Source organism: Mobula hypostoma, chromosome 10 (assembly GCF_963921235.1).
Source record: "Mobula hypostoma chromosome 10, sMobHyp1.1, whole genome shotgun sequence".
Taxonomy (NCBI): domain Eukaryota; kingdom Metazoa; phylum Chordata; class Chondrichthyes; order Myliobatiformes; family Myliobatidae; genus Mobula; species Mobula hypostoma.
The window spans coordinates 100270046-100285113 of record NC_086106.1 but is presented as its reverse complement, the minus strand read 5'-3'; the positions used below and the strand labels follow the sequence as shown (position 1 = coordinate 100285113).

General features: G+C 38.5%; 1 protein-coding gene across 4 annotated transcripts in view; it reads right to left on the bottom strand.

Moving 5' to 3' along the window:
- tenm1 (teneurin transmembrane protein 1) overlaps positions 1-15068 on the bottom strand; it is a 2340669-nt gene that overhangs the window by 804182 nt on the left and 1521419 nt on the right. For all 4 annotated transcript variants that reach the window (XM_063060938.1, XM_063060937.1, XM_063060940.1 and 1 more), the window contains one exon: positions 2281-2563. In XM_063060938.1, coding sequence (XP_062917008.1) covers positions 2281-2500 — 220 coding nt within the window. In that variant the 5' untranslated portion in view covers positions 2501-2563. The remainder of the gene's footprint in view (positions 1-2280; positions 2564-15068) is intronic.

Below are 15068 nucleotides of genomic sequence, written 5' to 3'. Positions count from 1 at the left end.
TACCAAGGCAGAGTCCATGAAGGGGAGGCTGGTTTTCATTATGTGCTGAGTTATGTCCACAACCCTCTGCAGTTTCTTGAGATCTTGAGCAGATCAGCTGCCATTCCAAGCTGTGATACATCCAGATAGGATGCTTTCTATGGTGTATCAATAAAAATCAGTGAGGGGCAAAGATGATGTGTCAAATATTTTGATCCTCCTGCGGATGTAAAGGCACTGGTGCACCTTCTTGGCCGTGGTGTCTACGTGCTTGGACCCAGAAATGCTATGGGGATGTTCACTCCTCGGAATTTGACGCTCTCAACCCCCTTGACCTCAACACCATCGATATAAACAGGAGCATATGCACTGGCCCGTTGCCTGTAGTCAATGACTAGCTCTTTTGTTTTGTTGACATTGAGGAGGAAAAGTTGTTGCTGTGACACCATGCCACTATGCTGACTACCTCCTTGCTAAATGATGACTCATTGTTATTTGAGATTTGGCCCACTGCGGTGGAGCTGTCAGAAAAGCTGGAGATGGAGTTAGAGCAGAACTGGGCCGCACAGGCTTACGTATATGGGAATTAAAATGTCGGGCTGAGGATGCAGTCTTGTGTTTTAACTGTTTCAGGGTACTCCTTGAAGAAGACTAGAACAATGACATTTGTTTAACATAAAAGCTGAAATTTTAATTTAAGGAATTTGATATACATAATCAGAGGCAGCATTGTGGTTAGTGTAATGCTATTACAGTGGGGTTCAATTCCCACTGCTGCCAGTAAGGAGTTTGAACATTTTCCCTGTGACCGCATGGTTTTCTTCTGGTGTTTTGGCTTCCTCCCATATTCCAAAGATGTATGGTTATTGTTAGCGAGTTCTGGGCATGCTACATTGGCGCAGACGGTGTGGCAACAATGGCAGGCTGCCCAGCACATTTGATGTAAATGAGGCACTTCACTGTATGTTCTGATGTTTCAATGTACAAACGTGTACATGTGACAAATAAAGCTAATCTTTATCTTTTAAAATCAGTTTATTGAGTCAGATGATTTGCTCAACTAGGAGTTTGGCCTAGATTCCACAAAACATTCATTTGGGCCTCATATATGTCTGTAAAAGTCTTCCAAAAATTAAAGGAAAAGCAGCTTCTTTGAAAATTTGTATCAGGTCTTGAAAATGAATTTGACTGCACAGGGAATTGTTGAAAATGACGCTGCCAGTCAAGGCACATTGGATCATTGCCATCATTAAGCTGCACATGCTCAAATACCCTGTCAGCTTCACTGAGCACTGATGGCAAACACCAATGGCTTTGCTGTAGTTAGTATTCACTAATTCAACCTTCATCACCTATTATCAATGTAAAGATAAAATTCTTATTAACAATAATCCAAATACTCAAAATTATTAAATGTTTTGTTTGTTCAGAGATACAGCATGAAACAGGCCCTTCTGGCGCAAAGAGCTGCACTACGCAACAACCCACCTATTCTTAACCTTAGCCTAATTACAGGACAATTTCCAATGACCAATTAACCTACTAAGTGGTACGTGTTTAAACTGCGTGAGGAAAAAGGAGCATATGGGGGAAATGCACTCACGGGAAGAATGCAAAAATATTATTTATAGAGGGCACCGGAAATGAACTTCAAAATCCAACACCCCAAGCTGTAACAGTTCTCCATGAACCACTACACTATCGAGGCATGAGCTCAAATTAACACTGCCGTTACTTTCAATCAAACTAAAAAATTACTGAGAATTCATAATCAGTTTACAATTCATTTTGAATTATGGACTATGGTGTAAGATCGTAGAAAAATCTCTAGACCTTTAAGTATCCGATGGGCCATTCCTGACGTTTTGAAAAAAATACTGGAACAAACTTCATGGCTTGTTACTACCGGTCAATTTGAAAAAAAACTAAAATATATTCCCATGAACCTTATTTTCTTTATTAATGTCTAAGTTGCTGTAGCATATTATGTTGAACACGACTTTTAAAAAGAACTAGACTAATTCATGAATCAGTTATCATATTCCGTCTGAATGAAGTGCAAGAAAAAATGAATTAAAAAAAAACAAATTTCCCACTTTAAAATTCCTTCAAACTATGAATTATCAGGGTGTCAAGCTAATGAAATGGAGAAATAAATTAGGCTAATTTCCTTCTTTTATTATTCAATGGCACATTTTTTTACTTGCTCATTTCATTTGACAGGCTTAACTTAAAATGCATGTATTATGTACCTAGATATACATTTAATATTTAATACACACACAGAGCACGTACACCTACCTTGTCTGGATTCTTCAACTGTTTGCATGATATCTTTCTTATGACAGTTGTAATTCATCCTCAGCTCATTATTGTATTCATGAAGTGTTTCTCTGGAATCAAGAGATTTGTGGGGGCTTCTTCCATCTTCACTTTCATCTGAAGAACTTGTGTATGCTAATTCCATCTCGCAACGAACTTTAGGCAGTGGCTGGTAAGGTTTACAATCCATTTGATCCATTCCTTGTACCGCTGGCACACAGACATTAAAACAGGGAGGCCAAGATGCTTAATCGAGAATGACCTATGAAGATAGAAGGAAAAATACGTAAATATATAATTTTTCTATGCCTGAACTTTTAAAGAAATGCGAATGGGTAGGTGGGGAAGGAAGAATTTTCACATTAACTTATGACATTTAGTTTATCTTATTCACTTTACAGATCTATTATTAAATTAATAACAAATCACAGAATTTGACGGCACAGGAAAAGGACCTCATCTCAAAATGCTTACACAGGTTCTCTGAAAGATCCACTCACCTAATTCCTTTATTTTTTGCCTTATGGCAAAAACTATTTAAATAGTTATTATTTTACAATATTTCTCTCTTTCTCATTAAAAACTATTTCTGATCCAGGTGGGAATTTCACACCATAACAATGGTATGTGGGAAAAAAAAAACATCTTTTAGCATCTCTCTCTGTTCTGCTGATGGTCTTAAATTTACAGCTTCTAATTATAAGCTCACTGGTTAAAGGACATTGTTTCCTATTCTCATTTGCTCTGACAAGCCTCTCATAATTTTCGACGCCTTGATCATATCCTCTTCACCTTCAATTGTAATGAAAATAAGCCCAGATTTTTCAGTGTCCACTTCTGTCTAAAGTTTCTCATCATTGAATTAATATTGGTAAATCTCTTCTGCGATTTCTGTCCTTAATGTCCTTCTCGAAATTGGGGTTGTACTATAGTCAGTGTTATAAAAGATTGCATAGCAAACAAGTTCTGCAGGTTGGAACTCAGCAGGTCGGGCAGCATCGGTGGAAAAGATCAGTTGACGTTTCGGGCCGGAACCCTTCGTCAGGACTGTAGGGGGAAGGGGCAGAGGCCCTATAAAGAAGGTGGGGGGAGGGTGGGAAGGAGAAGGATTGTGGGTTAAAGGTGAAGAACCAGTCAGGGGAAAGATAAAGGGGTGGGGGAAGGGAGGCAGGGAGGTGATAGGCAGGAAAGGTGAAGAAAGAATAGGGGAAAACACAATGGGTAGTAGAAGGAGGCGGAACCAAGAGGGAGGTGGTAGGCAGCTGGGGGAGGGGGCAGAGTGACATAGGGATAGGGGAAGGGAGGGGGAGCGGATTACCGGAAGTTGGAGAATTCTATGTTCATACCAAGGGGCTGGAAACTACCTAGACGGTATATGAGGTGTTGGTCCTCCAACCTGAGTTTAGCCTCATCATGGCAGTAGAGGAGGCCATGTATGGACATATCTGAATGGGAGTGGGAAGCAGAGTTGAAGTGGGTGGCTACTGGGAAATCCTGTCTGTTTTGGCGGACGGAGCAGAGGTGCTCAACGAAGCGGTCCTCCAATCTGCGTGGGGTTTCACCGATGTAGAGGAGGCCACACCGGGAGCACCGGATGCAATAGATGACCCAACAGACTCACAAGTGAAGTGTTGATGACCTTTCAAAGGTGAAATTCAAAATTCCTAATCTCTATTTGATGCACATTAGCACTATCTTTTTACATATTTGTATATTTTAACTTCCAATTTTTTTGTTCTCCTGTATACATTTAAAGTTTACTTTTTGCATTCTTTTGCCCTTTCCTAATTTATCCATTCCAACGATCAACAAATCCGGACACAAAGAAACAGAAAACTAGATTAATTCTGAAGGTCAGGCAGTATCTATAAGTCAGCATTTCAGCATTTGGATCGAATTGCGGATGTAGGGTTTTTGACCAGAAGCATTGGCTTACACCTCCATGGACATGCTTGACCCAATGTGTTCACGAAATGTTCAATTGTTTTTGTTTTAAATTCCAATGTAGACAGTTTCTTTATGTTTTCACCAACATCTTATGTACCTACTCAGTTACAGAAGGTCTTCAAAAGTCAGTCTGTGATGTTCCTGTGCTGTAAACTATTCAACAAGAGTGAACACTAAAATGATCTAAACCATTCCTCTCATCTTGAAGCCACTCCCATTTATCTTTGTACAACATTGTGTTTATCACATTTGTATAACTTGCAAATGTTAAAGTTCATATATGAAAATGCAATATTGCCAATATATCCCCTGTAGTCAGAACATCTGACCTTGCTCCCATCTGATAACCATCATTTACTGTTCTTCATCTGACCTCCTTTTGATACAGCCTCATTTCCTTCAACACTGTGGTGCAGAACTTAGCTTTGTGCTGCTGTGGTAATGAGTCTCCATGATTTTACACCCAAGAATCACTTACTATAGATCAGTTATCATCAAACTTATAGAGGTGTGAATCTACTGAAAAACCTGATACAGCTTGTAAATGATGGAATTTAAGACTATTGTGCAGTTGTACTCTATTTAAATGCTGTCAGATAATTCTTTGAATAGAAAGTCAAGTTGATACGAAGGGGGATGATCAAAGTTGGCTGGATCAGATTAGGTTGATGGCGAATTCAAGAGATGTCAAATAAAGGACATAATCAGGGAGGTCCATATATCACAAATGCTGGATTTTTGGAGTGATTAAATTTGTGATGGAGCTGCCAATTTTCATTTCGTAACTCCAGCATCTGCAGCATTTAACCTGTAAATGTTCATTTGCATTGTGATCTTTTGAAGTTGCTCACTTTTTGCTCTATTAGCATTATTGAACATTTGTGCTCAGATATGACCCCTTATATCCAAGGTTGTTTGAAAGATTACCATGGTTATACACTTTGGGATTTCATCTGTGCCTTCCATTGGAATCCAAAGGTTTATTCCATCATTAGCAGATACCTTTAACACTTTAAATCTCATCAACAGTTTTAGTACACGAATCTTTGCAATATTCATTTTCCTTCCTCACTACATTTTCTTTTGAGTTGCTTTTGTGGTTCAGTCTCTAATTTTGAGTTTAGTTCACCTGCAGGGTGAGGCACTGACTGTAATGTGACATAGAATGGATTTAATCCAGGAGTCATTTAAATTTCAGAGTAATGTAAGTGGGCAAGAAAGAGGAAAATGTTCTGTATTATGCTTATAATACATTCAACATAGCTCTATTTATACCTTGATTTCACAAACAACTCTACTTTCTTTGAACAGAAGCAGTTTGTATCTGTGCTGCAAGATTTATTCAACAGCAACATATCTGGATAAGAATCTAGCAGTCACTTGTATTTATGACAACAGAAGACAATGTCTGGCCTCTCAGCAATAAAATCCCACTTATCACTCATTTAATCTTTGAAAATTGGTATCTTATTGTTCTATCAGTATTTTCTTCTGAATAATTACCATTTACCAAGAGCTTGGTCTGATTTTACAATAAAGAAAGAAGATTTCTATTTAATGCAAAATACAATCTGATAACATCTTTATTTTCTTCTACACACATGGAAGCGTAGGTGCCTGTTCCTGCCAGAGAGTCATTCACGCAAGTTTGCTCATTTATTAGTACAGAAAGTATAGTCATACATTTAGCATGAAGGTTAATTGATTTGAGCGATGCTTTGGGATATCACTTAAAATTTTTCAGTGTAAAATAGTTCCAGTATTAGAAAATATTACTATTGATTTTTTACACAGCGTAGTAGGTGCACGAAACGTGCTGTCATGGGAGATAGTAGACGGAGATACATTAGCTACAAGAGATAAATAGATTCTTAGATAGGAACATGAATAAAAAGAGAATGGAGGGCTATGTTGGAGGGAAGGGTTAGATTGATCTTGGAGTAGGTTAAAAGGTCAGCACAACTTTGGGGGCTGAATAGCCTGTACTGTAACTTTGTATGTTCTATGTAGAATATAGTAGTGTAAGTTCAATGAGAACGCCTTTCAGCAAGTTTTTCTTGCTATTTGATAATTATAGTATTATATTACTGCGTAAGATAATGTGGATATCTAACTCCAAAATTGAGTGAAATTCTGTTCAAAATATCTGGAAGTACATTTCAGGATGATAGCACTCTGTAAGTACACCAACTAACTCTCTCAAAGCTGCTTAGATAACTGCATGCATTTTAAGAATGTGTGAAAGTAAGAAATAGGATTAGAAATAGACCATTTGGTCCTTCAAGCCTGTTCTGCCATTTATTAAGGTCATGGCTGAGCTTAGTGGCATTTTCATGTTCTGTCTCTCTATCTATTGATTCTCTTAATCTAACAATCACTGTTTTGAATGAACTCAATGACTGAGCCTTCATAGCCCTCAGGATAGAACATTCACCACCCTCAGCATTAAGAGGTTTCTCCTTGTCACAGTCCTAAGTGGCCTGACCCACATTCTGAGACTGTGACCCCCCCCCCCCAACAACTCACATACCCCAGTTCCAACCTCTTACTCAGGAGAATCATTCTCCATGCATGTAACCTGTTAAATCCCATAAGAATTTTGCAAGCTTTGTAAACGTCCTTGGAACTCAAAATCTACATGTCATTGCTGGTTACTGCAAAACATTTAATTATTTACACAGTCCTTCAAAGGACCACTTGTGCATGTGAAGTCCATTCATGAATATTTCCTGTGGGTCCTTGGAAAAGATGTGCAAAGGGAGATAAAAACAAAGAAGGTGCAAGGTAGAGTGAATAATCAAAAAATGAAAGGGAAAATGAAACTAATGGAAATATTCAGCAGGTCAGGCAGCATTTATGTAGAGAGAAAATCAAGGTTAACATTTCATGTAGTTGATCTTCCATTGGCGGAGGACTTCCTGAGGAAATGGTTTGGCTGCACTATGCACTTGGCTCTCAGTGGGAGCTGGCCCAGGAATGTGAGAGATGATGTCATTAAAATTTAGATTTAATTTTTTTTGGGGGGGGTATCTATGCATCACTGGTAATGCCAGTATTCATTTTCCATCCTAATGTTCAGTGAAGTGGGTGGTAAATCACCTCCAACTGAGGGACATTTGAAAGTCAACAATATAGGGCAGTCATATGTAAGTAAGGAAGCAAGGGTGGCAGATCTCCTCTTCTGAAAGCTATCAGTGAACCAGATGGATTTTAATGAAATCCATTAATTATGGTGTTTTTCCCCAAATGTGGGATTATTAACCATATTTAAACTCTATAGCTGCCATGGTAGGTTTTAAATTGGTCCCTCGATTATTCTTTTAGCCCTCATAATTAGTATACCAGTTAGACGTTAAGATCAAAAGACAGAGAGCAGAATTGGACCAGTTGGCCCATCGAGTTCCCCACCATTTGATCATGGCTGATTTATTTTCCCCTTCAACCCCATTCTCCCCATAGCCCTTGACACACTTACGTATCAAGAACCTATCAATCTCTGTTTTAAATATACCCAGCAACTTGACCTCCACAGCCATTGTGGCAATGAATTCCACAGATTCACCACCCTCTGGCTAAAAAAAAAATCAACCTCATCTCCATTCTAAATGGACGTCTTATTTGGAGGTTGTTCCCTCTGGTCATAGACTCTCCACTAATGGAAGTACCCCTTCCATGTACACACTATGTGGGCCTTTCAATATTTGATAGGGTAGGTTTCATTGTTCTGAAAATCCAACAAGTACTGGAGGCCTAGAGCATTCCTCATACATTCGCCATTCTATTCCCAGGACCTTTCTTGTAAGCCTCCTCCTCTCCAACACCAGCACAGCTGTCCTCAGATATCGGGCCCAAAACACTGCTCACCATATTCCAAATGTGGTCTGATGAATGCCTAACAAAGCTTCAGCCTTATATTCTCAATAGACAACCAGTGTCGCACTACTGCACCCACCGGGACATCACATTAGAGCCTTTTTCAGCTCATGAGGATTCATGTAACTCCTCATGTCCAGAATTAGTGCAGGTGTGGGATTGAACATAGTCCAGGCAGTGGGTCCCCTGCGTGACAATCCGGCCTAACATTACTGAAAAATTGAGCTCCACTGGCCACACTCCAAATCCGGCCATCATGAGCAGCAATGCAAACTGCTCATGAAGGTTAAATAGCAGTTTGCTGACAAGGCATTGCCAGCCATTCCACAGAATTTCTACTAGTGTCTGTTATCACAGTATTGCATTTGGATTATATAACTATTGTAATAAAACTGGCATTCTCAATCCTAACTCTTAACTCCTTCCTCTGTTATGACCAGAAATAATCACATGAGAAATCACGGACTGTGAATTGGCACACTAATAAAAGCTGTGGTTAGGGCATCATTTGTCCTATGTATAACAAAAGTCATTGTGCAAAATATTTAGAGAATTCTATTAAAATAACACTGTTAGAATACCTAAAACAAACCAGCAGAAGAAACCTGCAGCAGTTCATAATTTTGTACAATATCTTGCTTGGCTAAAGATCTCTGTGAAAAGCTTGCCAATCAATCTCAGGGTGCTGGTCTCAGCACAATGGAGAATAGTCTTTGGATACAAAATTTTGTGACCTTTGAATGAGCTACTGAATACGCCTTGTCCACAAAAGATTTTTTTGTGACCTTTCCATCATATTGCTGACAGGAACAATGCTACTGCTCAGAACTCTGCGCAACACCGTGAAGATTAAATGTCCAAACCATAGCTTGCAGGACACAGCTTTCCTCTAAAACATAAACGTACAACTTCAGACACAAATTATAAGCGACTATTTTACTGGATTAGTTAGGCCAAAGTACAGCACACTACACCAGATTTTGAGATGGCATTTCAAGGACAAGAACTGCAAATTTTTCTGGGTTAATAAATTCCTGCTTTCCTACTTGTCATTGTTAAATTTTGCAATGCCAGTTACATGAATACCTGAACAGAAAAAAAAACACTTTTATGTGATTCCATCCAAAAATTTGACGCATATTGAAATGGACCCAAGCAGCAATATATAAAGTATATTCAAATCATGTATTGGCTTCATCCCATTTGGAGTTATTTATTAAACTGCACACTTCTGTTGCTCAAAATGTCTTCTTTGTGGAATATATTTAAGTGTTGAAGCCATGTCTGAACTGTTCCTCTTTCAAGCCTGAGAGCAGTTGCAATTTACGCATTGGCATTTCTATCCATTAACAGTGATTTCCTGCATAAGCATATTAAAAAACAACAGGACCAGAAAGAATCTGAGTTGCAGAAGGCCTTCCTGATGCCAACGGTAGAAAGACTTGACACAATGGAACCTAAAATCTTGATGATTGCCAATACAATATAATTCTGTAGCTGAAGTTTTCAAGGGACAGTGTGAAAACTGTTCCTGTACTTTTTTAGCGTTTCATCACACTTTGTGAAGGTCTGTGAATCATCTCTTTGTGAAATGGAAGAAAAATCTTCTTCCTTTGATGATGTTTATCCAATGGTTCTTCTGATCTCTGTAGGAACTTCAGCAGAAACTCAAGAGAAGACCATGGGATTTGGGAGGTTTTTATTTGTTACTGTAATGCGTGATAGTAAGACCTTCCTCATTGTAAAAATTCCCAGAGTTGGTGAATCCCGAAATTCCCGAAGGCAAGAAGATAAACAAAACAACTTTGAAGTGTCTTGCCTGCAAAGTGTTTGTTTGACAATGACAGCACCTAGCTTTCGATAATTGGCAGTATGTATGGACTACTTTCAGTCAGACAAGTTAACACATTCTTCTACCCTCCTACTAAAAACCACTCCATAAGGTCATTGCTACCTTTTGCCTTCTTGAGCAGGTCCTCAAACCCATTCCTGAAAACAAACAAATCCATACAAAATTTATAAATCTGAAAAGTAATTTGGCAGCTATGGCCTTTCACTTCTATTGATGTTTTCATTTTTGAAACAAACTCATAGTACATAACTAAACATCTTGTGTACATTTAAATTAATTGGGGCTGATTAAGTTGTTCATGTAACTGACTGTGTCACTTTAAAATTATTATCCCATAATAGCATTGTTGAACTAGTTATGTTCACTCAATATAAATAGTATGCAATCCAAATATAGAATGAAACTTGGCAAGGAATACAAACCATAAATAAAGCTAGTCATAAATAAACATAAAGAATACTGCACAGAAGAAGCCAGAAACATTGGAATCCAGTTTTGATAAAGTTGGGCTCTAATTGTTACATTCAATTTAAGTTGACTTGGTTTAACTGACCCCAGCTGATCCCATGAACTTCATGAAGTACAAATGATATAATAATAGATGTTAAGAATTAGTAGTATATGGAATGATTCGTGAGAACAAGGTAGAAGGAATATTACCATTATTCATGTTGCTGCTGACATTTCCAATATACTTTGTCAGCACTTACAGAAGTCTGGTTACATGGTACTTGATAAAACAGTGACCTAATGTGATGCTGCTACCAAGAGAAAGATAGTGCAGGACATCTACTTATTCCATAAAAACTGCTGCAGATAAAGCAAAGTCAAGTTAACAGCAGGACAGGAGGAAGGAAATACATTTATCACATCACAATCAGTGAGAAATTGTATTGTATGTGTACTGTTGAACCAAAGATAACATTCTGTGACTCATAAAATAATTGGGAATCTGGCCACATTTCACTAAATTGTTCAGCAGTCAGTTCCAGTAAGCCACCCCAACACAAGTCATTAGCCAGTCTGACATGAAGTGAGAATAGTCCTATGGTACGGGAAAGAGATGAATCATGACACTCATTTATAAAATATTTACATCACATAAACTGGCCAAGAGATCCAGAAGGTCATACACCTATTGAAGCGCCAGATGTCTCCTCTTAACCTTCTTCAGCTAAGCTCAATAACATACCTTTGTGCCTTCTGTATTTCTCCCACAGCAAGCATTCCCCTTAATAAGCATTTATCCTCTTCAACTCAACTACTACCTTTAATACTAAGCTTCACATTTTATTCACTCCCTGGGAAAAGATGTTCCTTAGGAATTAGATTTGATAACAACATTTTTTAAAATTCTAATTTAGCCCTCATGTGGAAGATTCAGGTTTTCTACTGCTAGGGAATCATTAAACTTTCAGCACTCGCACCCATGAAACCTGTTCTAGGTGGAATAGATTCCTGGACATATTTTTCAGCAGACTGGCATTTCCTGTCATAACTGGAAGGCACAATCACCTGAAGTGGAAGTACAGCTGGCTAGACTCCAGCCAACCTTGACCGCTGTCAAAGGTGTCATGAGTTTGAATATCTCAGACATAATTAGGTTTATTATCACTGACTTATGTCATGAAATTAGTTATTTTGTAGCAGAAATACAAAAAAATACTATAAATTGCAAAAAATAAATAAAAAGTACAAAAAGAGCTCAAAATAGTGAGGTAGTGTTCATGGGCTGTTCAGAAATCTGATGGCAGAGGGGAAGAACTTGTTCTTAAACACTGAATATTGTTCTTCAGGCCCTTGTACCTCTTCCCTGGAGGGAGTATTGTGGAGAGGACATGGCCCGGATGGTGAGGGTCTTTAAAGTTGAATGCGGCCTTCCTGAGGTACCACTTTTTAAAGGCAGAGGGGGTTGTGTCTGACCTATTGACGTCCAGGAACTTGAAGCTGCTCACCCTTCCCAGAGCTCAATGAGAACTGGTGGATATTTTTCTACTTCCCCTTTCTGAAGCCCACCATCTATTTATCTATTTACTTATTGAGATGCAGTGCGGAATAGTCCCTTCAGATCCTTCCAGCCACACTGCCCAGCAATCCCCAGATTTAATCCTAGCCTACTCACAGGGAAACTTACAATGACCAATTAACGTCGAACTGGTATGTCTTTGGACTGTGGGAGGAAACTGATGCACCTGGAGGAAACACATGCGGTCATGGGGAGAAAGTGCAAACTCCTTACAGCTAGTGGCATTAATTGAATCTGCGTTGCCTGTACTGTAAAGCATTGTGCTAACCACTACACTACCGTGCTTTCCTTGATCTTACTGACACTGAGTGTGGGGTTGTTGTTGCAACACCACGCAACCAGCCAATCTATCTCACTTGATATCCCTCCTTGTGTAGAGCAGTGAAAACTAAAGTTGTCCCTGTGTATCTGTCCACAGCCACATTTTCACTTGCATTTCAATGGCCTGCTGTGGCAGATTTCACAGCAAAAAATGTAAGACCTGTTAAAGTTGCTGCCAGTTTCTCTCCTTGGAGATTGCAGACACACCTGCATTTGTCCTCAAAACAGTGATCATTTGAACATCACGTGACTTCTGTCTTTGCTAAAGAATCTTAAACTTCCCCCAACTGTATTGGTAATACCAGGCAGTAATGAATGGAATCACCGGTCATTAAATGGACACTTTGGGCTAATCTCTGCATTTACCCTGTCAAGCCTCACAGATGTCATGAAGATCAATCCATCTTCCATTTCCAAATAAACTAAGGCTCATCTTGTTCACTTATTTCTCGTTGATACAACTGTTCAGGTTTCTTTTACACTGTCTCCACTTCTTCTTGCAAACCTTCTACAAAACAGACTCAAAGTTATTCATAGTACTCAAGGCATTTCCTAAACAAAATTTTTTATAAAAGTTCTATGTAACTTTTTGACATTTTAATTTTATACCAATAGAAATAAGCTCCAGGGTTTTGTTTTCAATGAAATTATCAACAAATATCTCACCTATTTCTCCATGTGCATTACCAGATTTCTCTATTCTTTGTTATTTTCTCTAGAATATTTAGTTTTCTTATCCTTCCTGTCAAAATATATTACCTTTGATCTATCTGCGTTAGTCTATTTGTCACCTACACCCTTATTCCGCAAGTTTATTTATATCTTCTTGAATCTTGCACAGTCCACTTGACTGCACCTCTCAGTTGAATGCCAATTCCCAAGTATGTTTTGACATTTCCAATTCTGGAGTCCAAATTGCTTTTATAAATATTGAACAAGAATTGGAGTACAGATCCTTGTGGTATCTCATTTTCCACAAGGATAGTTGCATGTAAGTACCTTTAATCCTTGTTGCTGTTTTATATCTAGTTTTCCACCTAGCCTGTATCTGCTCTCTGACTCTGCATATTATGAATGTAATTAGAAGTCCATCATACGGTACAATAGTGTCTGGTTTCATGGCTTGGACTCAGATTTGTGAACTTTAGCTGTTTGCTTGTTTTTGTTGTTTGCACAATTAGTTTTTTTTTCTGCACATTCTTTATTTTAATTTTAGTGGGTTTCTTTGTTTTGTGGCTGCCTGTAAGGAGATGAAGCTCAAGGTTATCATACTTTGATAATAAAGGTACTTATAACTTTGAACTCACTGAATCATCACCACTCCAAGATTACTAGCTGCCTATCCCTGCAACATGTTCTTCCAATGTAGTCCTGAGTGCTGTCTTACACTGAAAGGCCAGTTTCCAACCTGTCAGCAAACTGTCGGGCAGTGCAACATAGCAAAGGGCCTTTCTCAGCACAATGTGCCAACTATGCTCACAGAAAGCCTTTGACGGCCAGTAAGGACCCCCATCCTCCAAGCCTATACAGAATGAAGCTAACACACTTGATGAATGTGCGCATGTGGACTCATTACAAACTTTGGGAAAAACCTGAAAAAATATACAATTAAAAATTTAAAATAACTTTTTGAAATCAAAGATTTAAAACATAGTTCGCCCCACACCAGATTTCTACCATTCATTTTAATGGAATCAATGTCCTTACACCAGATGCAACCAGTTTAGGACTCATTTGGCAGATGAGCTGGGAAATACACAGAAGTTGCCATGGAGCCGAGCAAAATACTGCAGGTATGTGAGGATGAAAAGGCTAGACTTTAGCCCATATCCATGAATCACGTATCTCCTGGCAGATCTGGGTGAATCTTTGCTTCAAAACTGCCTAGAAATTCATCTCTATTTAAATACTTTTAAGCAGGCTGTGTGGCAAGTGCAACATCTTACACCACACCCCACTTGCAAAATTTGCTTCATTGACTTAGCTGGTGAATAATTTTGAGTGCAATCATTAAATTTATGATTCAAATCCTGATTTGCAATTAAAGATAAATGCTATAAACACATGCTTTCCAACAATAAGCACTTACTGTAGCATCAATATTGGAATTGGAATTTGTTTATTTTTGTCACATGTATCATACTAGCTGTAATATATGGATTTATTTCTTATGGTGCAACGACCACCCCCCTTAGCACTACGTATTGATCTGTTGTCTGCGCACACACTGTTGTCTAAACATGCGCATTAGTCTCTCAACCTCATTGCAATGTGAATAGCCCAGTTCCAATTAACGTCAGCTCCTGCATGCGTGCTTTTATTTAATTGATATGTAGTTGTGCACAGACACAACACGGGGGAACAATTTAAGAGTCTTATAACAGCAGGGTAGAAACTGTCCTTGAGTCTAGTGGAATGAATTGCCATTAGGAGCAAGAACAGATTCTAATAAGTGGCTCAGATGAATTTAGTGATTCACAAGATGACACACAACAGGAATAACTACTCTTGGGAGCATAAAGGACAGGATAAGTGACTTAAGAATGATTCATTAAGGAAAAGGGACATGACATCACCACAAGTTACTCTCTCATTTTAACTTCAGATATCAATGTAAGAAAGGCTAATTCAGATTTCAAAGTACATTTATTATCATAGTATGTATACATTATACGTACAACCTTGAGATTTGTCTCCTTGCAGGCAGCCAGAAAACAGAGAAATCCCAAAAGAATCCATTAAGGAAAA